Genomic DNA, 22,823 nt, shown 5'->3' on the forward strand with positions numbered 1-22,823 from the left:
CAACTTGTCCATTTCCTTAAAACATTCTGGGATTTTAGTAGTAATTACATTGACGTTCTAGATTAATTTGGGGTGAATTGATATCTTAATAACATTGACGGTTCTAAACCTTTATTTTTTTGGAACTTTAATTTCAACAGTATTTTGTAGTTTTCTGTTTAGAGGTCTTGCACATACTTGCTATGTTCATTCTAAGGTATTTTTATGAGAGTATTACTGTAAGTTAAATTTTTTCTTTTTCATATTTTTTGCTGTTAAATACGTAGAAAAATAATTGTGGGGTTTTGTTTTTGGCTCTGGGTTTGGATACTAAACTCTTATCTAGTGATCTTGCTAGATTCACTTTCCAATTCTAATTGTTTTAAAAATTATTTTAGAGTTTTCTGTGTACCTAGCATTAATTGCAAATGATGACTGTTTTATTTCTTCCTTTCCGATCCTTGTATCTTTCTTTTTCCTGCCTTATTGCACTAGTTAGAATATTGCACTTACTAGAAATAGTGATAGTGGACAGCTTTGTTTTGCTCCTGAACTCAGGTTAAAAGTATTCAGTGTTTTGCCATTATTTATGATACTTGCTGTAGGCTTTTTGTGGATTTCTTTATGTTCCTTGTTTGCATCCCTGAAGTAAGCACCACATGTTCACTGTGTGTTTTGTCCTTTTTAAATATTAACTGAATTTGGTTTAATATTTTGTGGAAGATTTGTAGCTAAGTTCATGAGAGGTATTGGCCTATATTTTTCCATTCTTCTAGGTGTGGTATCAGGACTTTTTTTTTTTTTTTTTTTTTTTTGCTTTGTAAAACAACTAGGGAAATGTCGCCCTGTTTTTATATTTTCTGGAAGAATTTATGTAAGATGAGTATTGGTTTTTTTTTTCCTACGTGATTAGTAGAATTCACCAGTGAATTTGTCTGGGCATAGGGTTTTCTTTTTTTAGGATGTTTTGTTTTGTTTTTTAAGATTTTATTTATTTTTCAGAGAGAGAGAGTGCACACACAAGCGGGGAGAACAGCAGACAGGGAGAAGCAGGCTCCCCATTGAGCAAGGAGCCTGATGGGGGACTCCACCTCATGACCTTGGGATAATGACATGAGTCTAAGACAGATGCTTAACCTATTGAGCCACCCAGGCACCCCTTTTTAAGGCAGTGTTAAGATTATGGATTCCATTTCTTCAGCAGATACAATACTATTCAGATTTTCTCCTTCTTCTTTTGTTAGTCATTACTTTATATATTTTGAAGCTTTGTTACTACATTCATATTTAGAATTGTTAAACCTTCACATTGTGCTAATCTTTTTATAGTTATGAAATGTCACTTTTTATTCCTAGTAGTACTTCTGAGTATTCATGTTACCTTATATTAATATGGCTATACTCAACTTTGATTTAGGGCTTGCAGGATATATCGTTTACCATCCTGTTACTTTCTGTTGTTTTGTCCTTACATTTAAGTTTCTGGCCTATAAACATCATATAGGTTTTTTGTTCATTTTTAAATCTAGTTTGACTGTCTTTGTCTTCTAATTGGAATATTTAGACTGTGTCTAGTGGATTTTTATATGCATGGTCTGTGGGCTTTATGTAGTATAATTATATGCATGTTTATGAGTTTGTTCATTTTGTTAATTTTCTCATATGAGTTTGTTTGCTTTCCTGAGATTTGTCACATCTGTTCTTTGTTCTTATGTTTCTCCTTTTGTTTCTTTTGGAATATCAAGAATTTCTTTTCCTCTTCTATTAATATGTTGGTTGTAAAGTCTTGTCTTCTTTCAGCAGTTGCCCTAGAGATTACAACTTGTGTCCTTGATATTAAGGTTTAGTGTTTTATTACAACCAGAACAATGTAGGAAACCTTTTATAGTTTATATCATCTCCCCTCTGCTTTTTGTATTATTGCTATAGTTTTTATTTCTGCATATATTTGTAACCCTACAGGATAGTTTTGTTACTGTTTTAAACTGGAGCTATTGATACATATTTTTAAAAACTTATTTATTTATTTGAGCGAGAGAGCATGGGGGGAGGGGCAGAAAGAGAGAATCTTAAGTAGGCTCCCTGGTGAGTGTGGAGCCCAACACAGGGCTCCATCTCACAACCCATGAGATCAGGACCTGAGCCGAAACCAAGAGTTAGACGCTTTATCTACTGAGCTATCCAGGTGCCCCAAACTGAAACTATAGCTATTTACCTACATTATTTACCCATTCCAATATCCTTCCTTCTTGCATTTGTACATTTTCATTCATCTTGCATCACTTTCTGTTTGATAAATTTCCTTTACTGTTTTAGTGGTCTACTCAAGATGAATTCTTTCATCTTTTTTTTTTTTTTTTTGGTCTGTAAATGCCTCTATTTTGCCTTCATATCTGAAGGCTGTTTTTATGACTAGTTCCTGTTTTTTAATGCTTTAAATAAGTTATTGTCTTCTGGACTTTTTTTTTTTTCACCTCGTGAACAGTACGTAGTCTCTTCTTATTGCTTCTTTGAAGTGATGTATTTTTTACTCTTCTGGCTGCTTTAAAGGTTTTCTTCTGTTCATTCATTCTTCTCTCATATCCTCTCATACTCCAGCTGTGTAGTGTTGAATCTGTCCACTGTCCCACATGTCTTTGATGTTCTTACTGTATTTTCAGTTTTTGTTAATCTTTATGCTTCAGTGTGTTTACTTTCTACTCACCTGTTTTTTTCCTCCATCCTGCTGGTAAATCAGTCTCTTCAATTTTTAATTTCAGTTATTGTATTTGTTTTACTCTTATTTAAAGATTCTAGGTCATTGCTTTATTTCTCCATGTTTCCTTCTATTTACTTGATCATATTTATCATAGTGATTTATAGCCTTATGACAACACTAATATGTGAATCACCTGTGTTCTGTTTCTATTGTCATTTTCTTTTCTTGGTTTTTAGTTACTTGGCCCTTTGTTTATTTTAAAGCATACCCCATATTAGTACATGATTGGATGTGAACATCGCATATGCAGAATATTTGGCTCTAGATTATGCTGTTTTCCTCTTAAGAGAGTTAAGCTTTATTCTAGAATGTTGGCTTATCACACTGATTTTGCTAAAGTTTGGTTTTAGCTTTCCCTTTGATCTATGGAGTGGCTATTTGGGATCTCAAATGACAGCTGTAGATGTTTTGCAGAACCTCTTCGCTTTGACCAGCCTTGAGCTGTAACATCTATCTAGAGTGTTATGTACCTGTTCAGATATCTGCTTACTTCCTTAGCTTCTTGGCAGTAGCTTTTTGTTTGGTTCCTTGGATTTTTACTCTGTTTTTACACAACATAGAGATTGGCAAGTGCCTTGGAGAGGAGATTGCATGAAGATTTGCATTCACTATCCTATGTTTTCTTTTCTCCGGGATTTTTTTCCCTCAAGTCACAGCCACATTGGCTGCACTAAAGTTCAACTTGTCTCTCCAGTCTAGAAAGATTTTTGCTTTCTGCTAGGACTAAAACTGGGGATTGACAGGTGCCCCGAGGACCAAAGCCTGGTTGGATGTGGAGCTTCTGTGTCTCTTTCCAGGGATTATTATCCATTGCCCTTTTAAAGTTTTAAAAAGTATTTTGTTTACCCTTTACAGTTGTTTTTGGCTAGAGGGGTGGTCTGATCAGCCTCTCTGGTGTGGCCACAAATTGAATTCTGTTTAATTTTTTCTTAATAAAATTGTTTTAGATTTAATTGAATTCAGATAGAAGAAATGCTTCTTGAGTAGCAAATTATCTATATGTATTGATTAGAATAGTGAACTACCTGAACTTAAGGAAAAATTAATTGTTTGTCTGTATAAACTAAAGACTCTTAAGAAATTGAGTAATTTAATAAATTTTACAGAAAAATGTCAGTTAAGTGATATCTGAGCATTAATTTTTGAAATGCATTTAGAGATTACATTATATTTGGTAAAATAGAATTATTGTGGCTAGTATATAAGACTTTTAACATAGTCATAATATATAAAATGTAGACCCTGGTTAAATCACTTTTTTTTTTTTAAGTAGGCCCCACACTCAGTGTGGAGCCCAACATGGGGCTCGAATTCACAACCCTGTGATAGCAAGACTTGAGCTGAGATCAAGAGTTAGTTGCTCAACCAACAGAGATACCCATATGCCCCTAAAAATCACATTTAAACTAAAACATAAGCTGGAAGTGTTTTTCCTTTACCATTTTTATAAAATTGCAAATTTTTATCAAAGATAGATGAATTCTTTTTTCAGTAGATTTCTGATACTTTGCTTTTATGTTTATTATTTCTCTATTGATGTATAATATAACTATCTTTTCTGGAGTTTTAAATGAAATAGTTTTGAAATGCTTTATTATAGCAAATATCACAAGAGAACTGGATGTAAGTTAACTAAGTAAATGTCTGCTGGTGTTAAAATCATGTTAAAATTTTTAAATACCGTATTAACATTATGAAGATGGGTCTGACCTGGTGGTATTATACAAAAAATTGTTTAATAAAGATTTTTATCAATAACTAAATATTTTGTGTATTATTTAGGTGCATTGACATACAGCAGAGCAACGAGGTAGAGAGGACACAAGCACTTCGATTAGTCAGAAAGGTACGCTCTATGAGAGAGAAGGCAGATTTTTGTATTTTACATTTTTAGATTTAGACTGTTTTGTGAAATCTTTATGTTAAAATTTAAAGGCTAAATTCTCATTAAACATTTTTGCTTGTTAAAATTTTATGAGGTAAATAGGTCTGTTAAATTTAGAGTTAAACATAAATATTTTGTGTAATTATTTTCTGTGATTGGGTACAACTAGGACAATATTTTTTAATACAATATTCACTGTAAAGAATATAGTAGTTTCCCCCCCTTATCCTGAGTTTCGGTTTCCTGAGGTCAGCCATGGTTTTCTTTCTGCCTTACGGTTAGAACGTCTGTAGTAGCCTCATGTTATGTCACAGTACTTACATCATCACCTCACTCATCTGATCACATAGGCATTTTATCATCTCACATCACTACAAAAAGGGTGAGTACAGTACAATAAGTTATTTTGAGAGAGAGAGAGACCCCATTCATATAAATTTTATTATAATTGTTCTGTTTTATTATTGTTAATCTCTTGCTATACCTAATTTATGAATTAAACTTTATCGTAGCTTATGTATGTATAGTAAAAAAAAATAGTATACTTGACCTTTGAACTTCATGGTCTACTTATGTAGATTTTTTTCAATAAATTGAGTATAGAACTGTAAATGTATTATCTCTTATGATTTTCTTAACATTTCCTTTAGCTTCCTTTATTGTAAGAACATAGCATATATAACATATACAAAATATGTGTTAATTGACTGCGTTATTGGTAAGGCTTTCAGTCAACAGTAGATTTTTAGTATAGTTTATATATGGAGTTCAGTACTGTCTGTGGGTTCAGTATCCACTGGGAGTCTTGGAGCATATCCCCCATGGATAAGGGAGTGGGGAAGAACCACCGTATTTCTTCCTTTGGTAGACCTCTAAATGAAATTACTGCTTTTTGATATATTATTGGAGAAAGAGGATTACTTGTTCCCCACTCTGCTTTTCTCTCACTTGTATGCTTGGAGTTAATACCATTAAGTGGATGTCACAAAGAGTTACAAACTGGTTGTTTTGAAGACTAATTGTCCATAGGCAGTTTCAATAAGCATTTCAGACCATTGTACAGGATAGGTCAAAATCTAAATTCTGCAGTAGAGAAGGGTGTTAAGGATAATCCATAATGCTTCTAATGAGAGGTTTTCGAGGAATTTTTTATTGTTATTTAATGAGATACCCTAATGGCAAAACAGTGAACTAAGAGTTAACTTGGTTAGGACATAGTTACATAAGAATTTTTTCATGTTTCATCCTAAGTATCCAGTTTTATCCTAAACGTTTATGAAACTTAGGCAGTATATAGTTATTTTAATGTAAAAACATCTAAAATTATTAAAATTATTTTTAAAAAAGTAAAAATTTTAACCCTTCTCCTCTTTACCCACTTTTGAATTCAGTGCATACTTCGAAATGGGAGAGTGTTGGATTTGTACAGTAACTAGATCCCCTCTTTTTCTTTTTTCTTCAATTGTCCACCTTGGGGTTAATAGTAATACCCACAGGTGAGCATAGTAAGGAAGAGGTAAATGGATGAATGTCTTAAAACAAATTTACATTCTAGTAAGAGTGATATTGAAGATAGATTACAATATTTTTGTTATAGGTAAAGTGTCATATTGGGACTGTGATTTAACTCCTTGAATTTAAATTTAAAATTAGATTTATGGTTTTTACTTATTCATAGTCTCTCCTGCCATGATTTTGAGAATTCAGGATAAGAAAATAAAATTTGTTTCTGAAGAACCTAGAATAACTTTTTGGCTATTTGAGGAATATATGTCAATGTTTATCATACTAAGAATTATAAGTGAGCAATTAAAATATATGTTAGCATATTAGAAATAATAAACCCATCACATATAAACATTTTTGTAAAAATATATTTTCCAAAAAGAAACTTAACAGAATGACGTTATTTTTGATCTTCGCAAATGTCTTTAGTGTTTGTCTTGATGGAAAGTAGTAGCTGGATTGTCATATTTGGTTCTTCATTCAGTCTGTTGTGATTTCAGGTTCAGTGGAGCCTCTGGTAAACTTCAGTATATACTTCCGAGAGACCGAGAGTGAAAAAGACAAATAATGTCTTTGTATTATTGTGAAAATGGTTTTAACTTCACAGAATCTCTGAAAATATCCTAGAGACCCTTGCTTCCTGGACCACACTTGGAGAATTGCTGCCCTAAAAATTGCCTGCAGAAGAAAATACAATTCCAGATAGATTCAGACAATTAAGTTCAGCTTCTTTGAATTATTCAGTAAATATTTTATTTCAGTTTTGTAAAATGTTTTGGCACTTTACAATTTCGTTTATAAAACAGCCCTGTAAAAGTAAACAGACCCCTAACAATTTAGTAATGCTATTACAAAAGTATTATTTTCTTCTGTTATCTTCATAAATACAGAATAATCTGAGGCAGATATCATTTGTGAATCTAAGAGCAGGAAAATAGCTTATACCTGATGGTAAGATGTAGGCTCAGAAGAGGAATTATGGTGTAGGGTTCCTCCTTGGTTTAGCTAAAAGCAGATAGAGTTAAAAGGAAAACATACTTGCTGAATGAATAGTGGCCTCTATTGGCTAGAGGAACTGTAATTTCAGTAGTATTTTTAACAACGAACACATATTTCTTTTTTTCAGCAACATCTTGGCAACTGAGCTAGTAGAAATTAATGTTAATATTATAATGGCTAGGTCACTGTGGGTTTTTTTGTATACATTTTAAAAGTTTTCAGATTTTCTGTGTAAGTATTAAATCTTATTTTAAAGAAAAGGAAGAAACATTTGTTGCTTTAGGATAACTTAATCCATGAGTATTAAGGAATATTCGTGTGTTTTTTTTTTCCTTCTCTTTCACCTGTCTCATTCATTTGGAAGATTTTTTGTTTGTGCTTGTTTTCAGTGTGTCTGATTCGCCCCCGCCCCCTTTCTCTCCTCAAATAGTCCAGAGAATTCTTCCTGGTTTTTGTCTCTGTCATTTTCTATATAATTTTCCCAATTTTCAGCTGTTACTTCTCTTTATCCAATTGAAAATCTGCTCACTGCCTTCCTAACTTAAGCCATCAATTTTGCTCATATATTATTTCTTTATTCATGTAGTAAGAGATTAACATACCATAGATTTTTTACAGTTGAACGGGATTAATTTAGGGAATCACTTGCCCTTGATACATAGGATTATAAATCCAGTAACATCCAATACAGATCAATTATCCCTACTCCAGAGACCTGTTATTTTGAAATTGTTCATCTACCAGTCTTTGCTTATTAAACAGTCATTAACGACATAATTTGTTTTCTTTCTAATTTTCAAACTGAAGATATGTTATCTGTTTTCAGTATTCCAAATATATTCTTGCCAATTAAACTTTTCATTTAAAGTAGGATTCGTCCAAAGTTTTGTCACCAGAAACTTACTATTTGCATCCTACTTTTTGAAATATTAAAACTAGATTATGGGTTACTAACTTTACCTTTTGGCATAGCAACAAGTGATGGTTAGAGATAGGGAGATTATTAAGCGTCTGTTATTAAGCGTCTGTTGCAGATTATTAAGCGTCTATTAGAGTGAGAAAGAATGAGGACCCAAATTAGAGTTTGATGGGAGAGAGAATATGGATAGTTAGGTGAATTGGTAGGACAGGACTTGGTGGAGATTGTATATGGGGAAGAGTCAGGAATGGAATAGTACAGTAGTGTGTTGACAGCTGTTGTTACCACTGATTTCCTTTGTCTAGGTACTGAACAGTTGTATAAAATATAGTTTCTATTTGAGAGGAGCTTAGAATCTCAGAAACATTTAATCTTGTCATTTAATTGATTTATAGTCTGAACTAAAAAGCCAACATTTTTCCATAGTAACGATTATTAACATTTATTGCACCGATTATTAGTTACAGTAATCCTTTGAAATGTTCATATGAAGAAGATTAAAATTGATGCCTGGATCTCATAAATGTTCTATGGTTATAAACACCTCAATATGAACAAAATTGGTTTTAAACATGTATTATGAAGTAAATAACTTCTTTTTCTGATTCCTCCCTGTTACAGATGATTACTGTGAATGCTTCCTTGTTTCCTAGCTCTGTGGCCAACTCATTAATAGCAGTTGGAAATGATGGACTTCAAGAAAGAGACAGAATGGTCCGAGCATGCATTGCCATTATCTGTGAACTAGGTCAGAATTTTCTTCAAGTAATAAAAATGAAGCATTTTAGGAAGTATATATAAGAATGTAACATTTTTTAATGTGAACTGGGTCAGAATTTTCTCCACATAATAAAAATGTAGTGTTTTAGAACGAATATAAAAATACAACATTTTAAAATGCCTTTCATATGTGAATTTTTTTTTAATCTTTTATTATGTTATGTCAGTCACCATACAGTATGTCATTAGTTTTTGATGTAGTGTTCCATGGTTCATTGTTTGCATATAACACCCAGTGCTCCGTGCAATATGTGCCCTCCTTAATACCCATCACCGGGCTAGCCCGTCCCCTCGTCCCCCTCCCCTCTGAAACCCTCAGTTTGTTTCCCAGAGTCCATAGCCTCTCGTGGTTCATTCCCCCTTCTGTTTACCCCCCCTTCATTATTAATTTTTAGTTATTGCTACAAAGATATGAAAATTTAGTTTATAGGAATATAGGAATTGTCCACATTCCAGTGTTCAGAATAAAATTGCTTAGAATCTGGTTCTCAGATATTAGTTAACTGCAGTATATCTTGATGTGGGTTAAAAAACAGTCTGTCATACATTAAAAAAAATCTAAATGCAAAAGGATTAAAGAGTTAAATGGGGAAAAATGGAAAAAATGGATGAGCATTTATCTGATCATTGTAAGGAAAAAGAGTCTTAAATTATCAAAAGAAATAAACAGATTTCAGCAACTATAGATTTTATTATAAGGAAACAAAAAAACATGCAGTGCCAGAACAAACAAAAAATAAATGTTACAAACATGATAGGTAAATAACTTATTTATATACAGATCAGTAGGAAAAATAAATAATTCTCAAAGAAATACATGGCTAATCAACTTATTTAAAAAGTTCAACCTCACTTAAAACCAAAAAATACAATTTTAAATGACAAGAGAAGATAATTTTCTCCCACCAAAAGTAGAGCTGGTGTAGATTCCATTCACTCTTGATATAATAAATAAGTTAATAACAAAATCGTAAACTAAATTAAGAGAATCAAGCCCTATTATTGAAGATTTAAAGCTACCGTTCACAGTACATATTGATTTAAAGACAAAGTAAAAAAGTTAATTAAGGACATTTTGAAAATAATAAAAATTTACATGTCAGTGTATGGGATGCTTGAAAAGCTATACTCGGAGTTAACTTCTTATCATAAAATGCTTTCATAATTAAGCAAAGAGCTTAATTGAAATGAAAATAAGTACATGAGCCCAAGAAAATAGAAACAGGAGGAAAGAAAATCAATTTTAAGGTAAGCAGGAGGAAAGCAACAATGAGATTAAGAGTCCTAATTAGATAATAAGATTGATAATTTAAAATAATCCATGTTAGTTGGAGAGAAACATACACAGGTACACAAACATACACTAATGTTTAAAAATCATGTAAGTCAGGGAAACAAAAGATTAATATACAAATGAGGAAGAAAATAATAGTTTTTTAAAATTATGAAATATCTTTTATAAGTATTTGAAAATCTTATTGAAGTGAATGGGTTTTCAGAGAAAATTTTATTTCCAGAGTTGACTCAAAAAATAGAAAACACAATAGATAAAAACCATAGAAGTACTTGATGAAGTAATTGCCTCCAAAAAGACTCATTCATGTAGTTTTCTTAAAAAAATTGCTTCAAGGAACAGAGTTCTTATATAACGTAATCTAATTGGAAGTATTAAAATATTGGAACCTACCAATTTTTTAATGAAGCTATCATTTTATATGCATATACACATAGATATACACACATACCTATACACATATATAAAATAAATAAAAGCTTCCTTTGTTAACATTCTAGAATACTTATTTCAGATCAGCACTGTATTATTCTTAATGCTGGATCCCTGTAAATACTATAAACTTTGAATTGCTAATTAAGTTAATATTGCTAAAAATTTTCAGCCAGGGTAGTAAATTAAAATAATAAATGAAGTTTACGTATTGTAGATGATATATCTAGAAAACTCTGACTCAACTGACAAACAGAACTTAAGTAATTCAAGAGATTGGAAACATGAAAATACAAATTCGATAGATTTATTTTCTGTTTCAGCAATAGAATCAGTAAATGTGTTAGAGAAAAAAGATACTATTTCCGAAGTAGAAAAGAAAACTATATATAACAAAACTTCATAAGAAATACGTATGACTTGTGCATGTGTTTGGCGGAGGGAAGGGGTACTTTTGACACTTGAATTTGTCAAGTTGATTCTTAGTAATGTAGAAATGAGAACATTAGTTGTGCAGTGGAGGGGATACTGATTGAAAAGTGATATGAGGGAACTTTCTAGGATGATGAAATTTCTTGGATATTGGTTACAAGAGTATAAAAATTGTTCAAAATTTATTGAACTGTACTATTAAGATCTGTGAATTTTGCTGTACATAATTATATATACCTCAATTTAGAAAAAATAGAGGAGACCTAATTCTGAACTTAGGATAAACAGAAACATTTTTGAGAAACAATAATGGAAGGGAAGGGAAAGGGTTTTTTTTAAGTGTATTTTTATAAAAATTATTAAACTAGGTTATTAAGAGAGAGAAAAATGAAAAGGAATTGAGTTGCAGACTCTGGTATATAGAATACTTTAGTACATCAAAAGGATAAAAATCAGTTTGGGAATCATGCTGGAATAATTTATTAAACATTTGGAAAAAGATTGAGTTTATCAATATTAGGCAAAACTCAATTTCCTGACAGATTGAAAACTGGAATGTTAATCATGAACTCATTTAAAACACACAGATATATGTGCGGGCATGAACAGAAAATGTCTGATCTTTGAAGTAAGGGACGAGTTTCAGAGTTTAAAATCTGAGATTAAAATCTAAAGTTAAATTGAAAAGCAGATAAAAGATATGAAATAGATGGAAGGCTAATATATATTCCATTAAATGAACAACTTCTTGCAATTGATAGGAAAGAAGAACCATTCCAGTAAAAAATAGACAAAGGATATAAAAAAACAATTCAAAGACATTAAAAAAAAAATCAGGGTTTTGGGAAAAGTATAGTCAGTGATTCTTATTAGATACATTTTATCCCCATTTTAAATGTCTTTGACTAGAAAGTTCTTCAAGTCAGAAAGGAAATTGTTTCAAGATAAAATCCCAGATTTCTGATTACTGTTTATTAGGTATCTACTATATGCTTTATTAAGTTTTTCTTTTTTATTTTAGCACTTCAGAATCCAGAGGTGGTGGCCCTTCGAGGTGGACTGAACACCATCCTGAAAAATGTGATTGATTGCCAATTAAGTCGAATAAATGAGGCCCTAATTACTACAATTTTGCACCTCCTTAATCATCCAAAGACCCGACAGTATGTGCGAGCTGATGTAGAATTAGAGGTAGGATTCGATATCCTTTTCTAGTTTTACAATATGACTTTAAATATATGCATAGTCTTACTTTGAAATTTTTAAGTTAATAGATGTAGCACGTTAATTATCAAACATAAACTAAGATTGACTTATCCCCAGCAATATTTTATAGCTCATTGAGTTTAGACTGAACTGAAAATATTATTCTCAAGAATATTTCATCAACATATAAAGTGAAGTAGTTTTAAGCCAGTTACAGCACAAGTAAGGTTGCATATACATTTGCCTACTTGTTTAAGAGAACCATTTCTTTTTAAGAACTCTATTATGTTAATTTTGTGAATAGCTCCTGCTAATTATATACTATTTATTTATTAACCCGTGCTAAAATTCTCTGAATTTAGAAGCGCTTGATAGCAACTAATGACCATATATACTTGAAAGAAATAGAATATGAATCTTTCTTTTTAAAATACGCTACAGTTTAATTTTTTTTACTACAGTGTTTTTTACAGTCTAAAATAATAAGACTGCTTTGTACTCTTTTTTTATAATAAAGTATGTAGTGGAGGTTGGAACAGAATTACCGCAAATTAATCTTATAATTTATCTGTGAATGTACTATATTGTTGTCCATTGCAGATACCATTCAGAGTAAGATTAAACCACAGATTTGTTTATATTTGGGTATGAAATTATGCAAAGTATAAAAGATGTATTGTTCTCTAGCATGTCTGTCTAAATCATTAGAATTTTATGTAGATTAGGTTAATACTAGCACCAAAAGGAGAATATAATTTATAAAATAGAACCACTTAATAATGTTCAAAAGTAAGCAAAACTAAGTTATAGTTTTAAAAGTCAGGATAATAGTCTTGGGGTAGGTAGTGACTGAAGCTAAAGAGGGAATAAGGAGGCTTTAAGAATGCTAATATTTTCTTCATCTGGTGCTAGTTACAGGAATGGGCTTAGTTTGAGAAAATACACCAAACCTTACATTCATGGTTTGTGCACTGTTTTATATATGTATGTTATACCTCAATTTTAAAGTTTAGAAATTTAATTTGTACATTAAAAAATCGCTCAAATTGGGTGCCTGGGTGGCTCAGTCTGATCTGCCTTCAGCTCAGGTCATGATCCCGGGGTCCTGGGATTGAGGCCGTATCTGGCTCCTTGGTCAGCGGGGAGCCTGCTTCTCCCTCTCCCCTTGCTCCTCCACCCTTCTCATGCGCTCAGTCTCTCTCTCTCTCTCTCTGTCAAATAAATAAAATCTTAAAAATAAAAAATCACTCATATATTCCTTGATGATGAGTTTGAAGAACTAAGTTTCTCAAACAGCATACCCAATAAAGATACAGAAAAAATGAAATTAATTTTAGCTTGTTACAAGAACAATGTGTTTTATAATAAGGACTCTTTTTTCTTCTTCTTTTTCTCCTTTTTTTTATTAGCGAATTTTAGCACCCTATACTGATTTTCACTACAGACATAGTCCAGATACAGCTGAAGGACAACTCAAGTAAGTACCATTTGTTCCTAGTAATTTTTAAGGAAGTGTGTATGTTGCTTTTAAAGCTTTTAGATTTGCCTGATTGCATATAGAGTCAGAGCAGTGTGAGTTTAAATTTTCTATTTCTCCGACTTACATTGTGGTTCTCATAATATAATTAGTTGTGGTTTAAAAAATTAAAAATTATGGGGCGCCTGGGTGGCTCAGCCGTTAAGCGTCTGCCTTCGGCTCAGGTCATGATGGGATCGAGCCTTGCATCGGGCTCTCCCTGCTCTGCAGGAAGCCTGCTTCTCCCTCTCCCACTCCCTTTGCTTGTGTTCCCTCTCTTGCTGTCTCTGTCAAATAAATAAATAAAATCTTTAAAAATTTTTTAAATTATGAGAAATTTAGCCTCAGAATTAATCTCTTATTTAAAATAGTGTAAGATAGGCTACAGTGGAAACCTAGATCTTTAATTATTTTTCTGTTGTATGTATTTTTAGCATAATTACATTGAGAGACTAAAAGAATGAAATAACAACAGGGAATAGAATGAAGAGCTGCCTTAACAAACTGAGTAAGCAGAAAGCTATATTCTGTAGAATTTTGAAAGTAAGGTTATTGGGGGGATAAAAGCAGATAGAATAAAGGTTGTTTTCTAGAAATGAGGCAGGGTAATTTTCAACATCTTTTTGGAGATATTCTGGGATAACTATAAATTGATTCAGGGATCAATGTATTAATGTATTATCTGTGAAGATTTTACAGATGGTGCTATTACGATAAATATGCTATGAAGTGTTTTTCTAGTAGGATTGTTGGGTTGCAGACATAAGCACTTATTTGATAGTATATAATTTTAAATTCTTAAGTTTGAGAATATTGTGAAATGGGGATATTTCTGTTGTTTTTCGTTTTTCATTGTTTTTCATTTTTATGGAAAATAGTGGTTTTATATCTTTAATTACTCCTGTCACTATGGACTGATCACACCCTAACACTTCATGACCTGAGCTAAGAAATCAAGATAGATGCTCTCTGTGTAAGACTTCTCAGATCTTACTCCTGCTAAGTTGTGAATTGGGATTCTTAGGCCCCTTTCCTGGCTTTTCCTTATGACCCTTAACATTCTCCTTATTGATGGGAGAAATGCACTTTCCACGGTTACATGACAAATTACTATGAATGTAGCAACTTAAAATAACATCAATTTATTAGCTGACAGTTCAGTAGGTCAGAAGTCTGGCATAGCTCTTATCTGGAAGTTCTGATGAAAAATCCATTTCCAACCTCATTCAGGTTGTTGGCAGAATTTTCTTCCTTGCTGTTGTAAAACTGAGGTCTCTGTTTCCTTGCTGTCAGCTGGGGACTCTCAGCTTCCAGAGGCCATCCTCTTTCCTTGGCATGTGGCTCCTCTGTCTTCAAACAGAGCAGAAATTCCTCGAATCCTTTGCTTTGAATCTCTCTGACTTTCTCTTCTGCCACTAGCTAGTGAAAACTCCAGTTAGACCAAGCGTACCAGATGATCTCCCTGTCTTTTAAGATCTGCCAGGCTATATAACATTAAATTAGTCACAGTCATGACAACGATACCATATTCACAGGATCCAGGGATTAGGGCATGGAATCTTGAGGGGATGGCAGATATTTTTAGAATTCTGCCTACCAGGATGAGTGAGAGATGAGCCTGGCTATTTTTTGGAGTTGGAGGGGGAAAGTACATTCCACCAAAATCCTTCCTTACCTGTTTGGTTCTTTACTTTCATTTAGTTCCTGGAGTATGGGTATTTCTGGAATATGGGTACATTATGGCCAGGGAACAAGGGAAAATGGAGTGATTTAAAAAAAAAATACTAAAAATTTATTGAATATGTTAGAGAATTGATTACCAGGCAGTCACTTTTGTTTTTGTTTTGTTTTGGAGAGAGAGCGAGTATAAGCAGGGGGGAGGGTCAGAGAGAGAGAGAAAGAGAATTTTAAGCAGGCTCCACATTCAACCTGGATCCTGATGCAGAGCTCTTTCTATGACCCTAGATCATGACCTGAGACAAAATCAAGAGTTGGGTGCTTAACCGACTGAGCCACCCAGGCGCTCCTGTCACTAACATTTTTTTTTAAGATTTATTCATTTATTAGAGAGAGAGAAATGGAGAGAGTACAAGCAGGGGAAGAGGCAGAACAGAGGAAGAGGGAGAAGCAGACTCCCCGCTGAGCTGGGAGCCCAAAGTGAGGCTTAGTCCCAGGACCTGGAGATCATGTCCCGAGTCTAAGGCAGACACCCAATCATCGGAGCCACCCAGGCGCCCATCACTAACATTTTTAAGAGAAGGAGGACTGAAAGCTTTATCCCATAATTGTCCAGTTCTCACTTCTTCCACCACCCCATCTCCTCATTTTAGTTTCTGTTAAATTCTCATTTGATGCTGCAGAGCTTAGTGTGGCTTGTTGTTTGTATGTCTTTTTAAGTGTTTCATTTCTCTTTTACAGACTGATTACTCACTGTTCTTTAACTTGATTTTGTCTCTCTCTCTTTTTTTTTTTTGTAATTCAACCCCTCTGCTTTTTCTTTCCCAGTTCTCTGGGTTTCTGTGTTCTCACAACTGTTAAGGACTTTATTAGGGAAGACAAAAATCACAGGAAAAAACACAGTTGAGAGTAGTGGTGGTTGAGGTGGCGTAAATAGTCTAAGATTGCTGTTAAGTATTGAAACTGGCCATAAGCCATACGTAGGAAATATTTAATGAATATAAGTAGTTCTGTTGCTTGATTAATTAATTGTAACTATTGCATAAGAAAGAATGGTGAGATATTTAGATACACAATTAGAAGAAAATAGCTGGTGATATTAATAATATCTAGTTGTATCAGTGACTATATGGGTTGTTGAGCTTGCATGTTAGAAATGCTGAAATAAGAAAAGGAAAAAGAAAAAAAGAAAAGAAATGTTGAAATAAATTTGGGGCAAGAATTTTCAAGTAGGAGTATATATGTGCTAGGGAACCTGGCTGGCTCAGTGAGAAGAAAATGTGACTCTTGATCTTGAGGTCATGAGTTCAAGCCCTACACTGGGTATAGCGATTACATACATACATACATAGCAAACAAAGAAACTTTAAAAAAGGAATACATGTGGTAAGAGTAAGAAATAATTTTCTTTGCTAAGGGGTAGCCTTTTGACAGGGATGCTTATTAAATAGGGCGGTGTTGTCTGTAGTGCTGAATTAAAGGTGTTAAGTATCTAAGAATAGTTTTCAGAAAGAGCAGGAAAATTAGAACTAAATTGAAAGTGGAATTTATAACTTATTTTAAACTATGTTGGGAGTTTTAAATTGGGGTGGGGGGGTCAGTGTATAATTTTTTTTAATGTTTTATTTCCTGTGAAAATATTTAAATGTTAACTAGTGATAGTTTTTTTTCCTGATACAGTAGAGGAAAATCTCACTTTTTATTTTAACATTTAATTTCTTTGATCTCTGCCCCTTGTGCCCCCCCCCCCCCAAGAGAAGACAGAGAAGCGAGGTTTCTAGCCAGTAAAATGGGAATCATAGCAACATTCCGGTCATGGGCAGGTAAGTACTCTGTGCTGCTTAATAAGAAAAACTTGATTATTTTTTCAAATATTAAATTACTATTACAGCATCTAATTTAGATGTTAACCTAGTCTTAACTTTGTATGTTATTATTAGAGTGAGAGGGATTTGTGCAAAATAACTAAAATTGACTGTTTGTAAGTCAATGTGCTAATGATTACCTGGGTGATCAAAAAGTCTTTCTGTGGACATGAGCTATCCATTTGCCTTGGGTAAATAACCAAATGGAATTACTGAGTCACAAGGTGGATATATGTTTAGTTTTATAAGAAACTGCCAGACTTTTTCTCAAAATACTTACACTGTTTTACACTCCTTTCATTAGCATATGCAAGTTCTAATTGCTCTGCATCTTTGTCAGCCATTTCATGTTGTCTTACGTTTTAGCCATACTGGCAGGTGTGTAATGATATCTAATTGTGAATGTTACTGAGATTTCCCCAATGACTAATGATACTGAATGTTTTGTATGTGTTTATTGGCTATTCACATATCTTCCTTTGTGACATGATATTAATGTGCTTTAAATTGTTTGATTCTCCCACTTAAAATTTCAATCTGTACAGATCGTTTGAATTCTACCAGTTATAGTCTTTCGTGTATTCAATAAATTTTAGAATTATACTTTTAAAAGACAAATGCCAAGCAAAATTTTTCACTTCACTTTAGCTTAAGGGGGTATTGGTTAAGAGAGACAGAACATTGTCCTACTCTCTCCAATATTCTGACTCTGAGAATCACACATCAGCAAATAGAAGTAGTAAGCAGTCAGATTGATGCACTTGTTTGGGTATACAACAAATAGAAGAAGGAATTTATATGATAAAATTATTGATGATCTCTAGTCAGTAGGGAAATGTTATTTATGATAATGAAATAATAGCATGATTTTGGAGTTATCTGGAAAAATATAACAGATTTTATATTATGAATACATTGCTATAGATTTTTTTTGAAATTTAGATCACTGGTTTTTTTTTTCTTTTTTATCCTCTTTAGGTATTATTAATTTGTGTAAACCTGGCAACTCCGGGATCCAGTCTCTAATTGGAGTACTTTGTATACCAAATATGGAAATAAGGGTAGGCAAAAGTTACTCTAATTGTTTCATTCCCAGACTTTTAACAGAGGAAATTAATTGTAAAAATTATTTCAGGTGTTGCTTTTTCCTCATGAATTATTCATCTGTATCATAGAGCATTGAAAAAAAACATGAATAAATAAAATACATAAATAAATACTAGTTAAACCCTAAGGCTAATACAAATAATTTGAAATAGTGATGTTGTTAAGAACTATGGCTGAATTAAAAACTGGATTAAAAATATGAAGTTAATTATGCTTTATTCATTAAAAATGCAAATAGTAGAGAAGGGCATTCTCATTGTAAAAGATTCAAGCAATACAGAAATATACTTAGTAAAAAGTAAATACAGTATTTATGTATCTTATGCCTTCTGACTTATGTTTTTATAATATGAGTGGTGGTTTTCATTAAAATTGGGTTGTTATTTATTAGATATATTCCTAAATTATTAGTGCATATTAGATATATTTCATTAAAATTGGGTTGTTATTTATTAGATATATTCCTAAATTATTAGTGCATAGCAATTTATATCAAACCGCTAAAACAAATTGAAATTGGAGGGAAAAAAATGAACTCTTCAGTTCTTCATTTTCCACTTAAATGTTTTTAGTTGTGTTCAAACAATAAAATTTGCCCTTTTCTTGTTTTTCTTTATTTGAGCCAAACCTGGAGTTGAAAAATATTAGAAAATATTAGCTAGGGGTTCCTTGCCTAAAATGTGAACTGAAGAGCCTTTAGACAATGGAAATGGAAGGAATGTGATTATAGATGGAAAGATCTATAAGCAGGGAACTAAAGGTTGGAGCAATTCACTTGACTGCTTACTTCACAGATGGTGAAAGAACATGGTTTTTGGAGTCTGGCCACTGAGATTTGACTCCTGATGTTAGTCTTCATAGCTCCATGACCTTGGGCAAATTACGTTTAACCTGTAAATCTGTTTCTCCATATGTACTACAATGGGGATAATAAAAGATTAATTGAAAAGATTAAATCTAGTGTATGTAGTAATAAGCATGACTTAGTTATCTCTACTATAGGCCCGAAATGGCAGTTTTCTAAAATAAGGAGTTCTGTTTTAAACAGGTTTTCTTCTGTGAATAGGACATTTAAAACATCTGTTTTAAATTTTTAAATTTAAACAAAGATTCATTCCATAAGAATAAGTGAACTGTATTTATTTGCACTTGCAGCGAGGTCTGCTTGAAGTGCTCTATGATATCTTTCGTCTTCCTCTACCTGTTGTGACTGAAGAATTCATAGAAGCACTGCTCAGTGTAGGTAAGTATTGAAGTCCATTTGTGTCTATTCATACACTGTGATTATTAAAATGGTTTATCTAATACACAGAGTCCCTCAAAGGCAAAATACTGAACTAAATATTGAATACCATTTTCTTACTGCATCATCATAGCATTAAATTAATATAAAAATAAGACCTCAAATAAATTTCTAAAAATAAGAAATATTAATTTCTTTACCATCGCCCTAGGTATTGCAAATGAGCAGTGAAATTAGTAGAAAAATGGACAAAGAAAGAGCAGAGATAAGAAACTGATGTGATTCTCGAATTAGATTATCTAGTTCTCACTATAATTTTGTTTTAGCCAAACGACTCCTAAGTCCCAAAATGAAAGAAGTTTAGATCTGTGTACATCAATAAATCATTTATTTTCTGTATGCCTTTTCAGTCTTTTTTTAAACATTTTTTAAAGATTTATTTATTTATTTTAGCTGGGGTGGGGGCAGCAGAGAGAGGGGAGAGAGAAAATCTCCAGCAGACTTCCTGCTAAGCCAGGAGCCCCACGTGGGTCTCAGTCCCACAACCCCTAGATCATGACCTGAGCCAAAGTCAAGAGGTGGACCCTTAAACAGACTGAGCCACTTAGGCACCCCTCAGTCTATTTTTTTAGCCAACATTTTACAACATTATTTATAGCCTGACTAGCTGATGGTTAACTAATGTGTTTTAGTAATTTCTCATTTTCTTCTAACTACCTAATTTTAACTATTTTAGATCCAGGCAGATTCCAAGACAGTTGGAGGCTTTCAGATGGCTTTGTAGCAGCTGAGGCAAAAACTATTCTTCCTCATCGTGCCAGATCCAGGTAGAATTTAGAGAAATAGTCCAAATTTATTACAGTTACTGTTTTTATGTTAAATTATGTAATATACTGAACAGTATTTAAACTGTTTCTGTGCTATATTTATTTCTAGGCCAGACCTCATGGATAATTATTTGGCACTGATACTCTCTGCATTTATTCGTAATGGACTTCTAGAGGTAAGAGTTATAAACTTTATTTTATTCTATTTTATTTTTTAAATTTTCTCTGACAAAGTTTTTTCAGAGCAGCAAGCATATATGATGCATAAATGTGTTCCTACGTACTATTTTGCAATGATAATATTTTCTTTTTCTTTTCAAAGGGTTTGGTTGAAGTGATAACGAACAGTGATGACCATATCTCAGTTAGAGCTACCATCCTTTTAGGAGAGCTTTTACATATGGTAAGTTGAGCAACTTCTGATTGTGTGTCATACCATTAATGTTTTAATTTACAAAATAATGTTACCTTGTAGTGTCTCAAAGTAAATTTGCTGTTTTTTGAGTGTTTGTCTTTGCGTTGCCAAGAGCCCTTGATGCCTTCTATCTATACATATATGTATGTGTGTGTGTATATATAGTGTGTGTGTGTATTTATAGTATAGGCTAGTTTAATAAATGGAACATGTAAAAAATTAAAAAGTACTGGATATTGATTTTAATACTCACTTTTGCTGTTGACATCTTGAGTCCTGTAAATCTTAATGTATCTCAGAAAGGCCTGCTGCCTAAGGAGCAAGAAATTACAAAACTAGATATTCCTTCAATCAGGCAGCAGTGGAATTGATAACAGCAATCAGTGCCTGAATTTTTAGAAAACTGTGAAAAAAATTCTAAGTATAACTCCCTTGTTTGAAAACATTTTCTGCAAACTTGTGAGTTGAGGTTTAGAAGGTGAGTTCTTTGGGTTTTTTTTTGGTTTTTTGTTTTGTTTTGGAGGGGTAGTTGCCTCGATTTTATGACATCAGTAACTTCTGGAAACAAGGAGCTAAAAAGGTGATCCAACCATTCACTACTCCCAGCAAATCAACCAGTGGAAGAACTGATTGTTTGCAAGATAGAATTCCTATTTCTAGGTCACCTGTTTGTTGATAGAATACTAAATAAAAACCATTTTAACTGATTAAGGAAGAAGTAACCTTGTGGCAGATCTTTTAAAATTATGATTTTCTCTTATTGTCAGAGTACTTTTTGTTTTTGTTGTTTTAGTCCTCCCCACCCCTAGTATTTTGTTTTGTTTTTTTTCCCACATAACAGCTGGGCTCTGTGAGTGAGGTAAAGAGAATTTAGTAGAGTTTAATGATAACTGTCTTGTTTACCAACGGATTCTGTAGCCATATGCTCTGTTCTCCTTCAGCCCATCCATGAAAGAATTAAGTAACACCGCAGGTTTTCATATCTGATATTTTTTTTTAAAGATTTTATTGATTTGTCAGACAGAGAAAGAGCACAAGCAGGGGCAGAGGCAGGCAGAGGGAGAGAAGCAGGCTCTCTGCTGAGCAAGGAGCCCGATGCAGGACTCGATCCAGGGTCCTGGGATCATGACCTGAGCCAAAGGCAGATGCTTAATTGACTGAGTCACCCAGGCATCCTTTCTGATTTTATTTTTATTTTTTTAATTAATTTTTTTTTTAGATTTTTATTTATTTGTCAGAGAGCGCGCACGCAAGCACAAGCAGAGGGAGAAGCAGGCAGAGGGAGAAGGAGGCTCCCTGCTGACTCCATCCCAGGACCCTGGGATCACGACCTGAGCTAAATATGGATGCTTAACTGACTGAGCCACCCAGGCGTCCCTTTTATTTTAATTCTTAATATATCTTTTCCTGTAAGGTTATCAATATCTAGAATTATTTGCTCTTTATGAAGAATCTTTTTTTATAAATTTCATCTTTTCCTTCCTCTATGACCAGAATTCTTGATTCCCTTGAAATATAAACGCTGGTCATTTTGAGTATTAGTGGTATTAATTCATTGCTTATTATGCTTACATTTTCTGGCTGCCACATTTAATGAAATTACTTCATTGGTAGAAAGCAGATTGAGTGCTGGATTTTGTTTGGAAAGTAGAATTAATGTGACATTATAGCACTGGATCTAAGTTTTGATGTGTAATCCTTTCAGATCATTTAAGAATTGAGTTTAATTGTAATTAAATTAATTTTAAGTTACTGCTTAAAATTAAAATTTAATGTTATAATAAGGATCTGTAAAATTCAGAGTTTTATTAATGTAATATGAGTCTTTATCTTCATTCTGTCTCATCCTTCTTGAAAGTAGGTAAAATAAATTATAAATATGTATTGGAAAGTGAATCATTAAGTTCTTTTCATGAGTAAAACCTTTACTATTTTATCTATGGATAATCTATAACATAAAATATTTCTATCTGTCAACTCTTA

General features: G+C 32.8%; 1 protein-coding gene across 7 annotated transcripts in view; it reads left to right on the forward strand.

Moving 5' to 3' along the window:
- The window catches only part of RICTOR (RPTOR independent companion of MTOR complex 2), a 107,859-nt gene that overhangs the window by 53,630 nt on the left and 31,406 nt on the right, over positions 1 to 22,823 (forward strand). For 6 of the 7 annotated variants that reach the window (XM_045787308.2, XM_045787310.2, XM_045787309.2 and 3 more), the window contains 10 exons: positions 4,520 to 4,583; positions 8,668 to 8,794; positions 12,006 to 12,175; positions 13,600 to 13,667; positions 17,139 to 17,206; positions 18,227 to 18,309; positions 19,511 to 19,598; positions 20,335 to 20,425; positions 20,535 to 20,601; positions 20,748 to 20,828. In XM_045787308.2, coding sequence (XP_045643264.1) covers positions 4,520 to 4,583; positions 8,668 to 8,794; positions 12,006 to 12,175; positions 13,600 to 13,667; positions 17,139 to 17,206; positions 18,227 to 18,309; positions 19,511 to 19,598; positions 20,335 to 20,425; positions 20,535 to 20,601; positions 20,748 to 20,828 — 907 coding nt within the window. Of the gene's footprint in view, positions 1 to 4,519; positions 4,584 to 8,667; positions 8,795 to 12,005; positions 12,176 to 13,599; positions 13,668 to 14,140; positions 14,215 to 17,138; positions 17,207 to 18,226; positions 18,310 to 19,510; positions 19,599 to 20,334; positions 20,426 to 20,534; positions 20,602 to 20,747; positions 20,829 to 22,823 lie in introns of those variants that run through there. The other variant, XM_087867916.1, reaches the window with a different exon arrangement.

Source organism: Ursus americanus, chromosome 15 (genome assembly GCF_024610735.1).
Source record: "Ursus americanus isolate L20-20 chromosome 15, mUrsAme1.1.p, whole genome shotgun sequence".
Taxonomy (NCBI): domain Eukaryota; kingdom Metazoa; phylum Chordata; class Mammalia; order Carnivora; family Ursidae; genus Ursus; species Ursus americanus.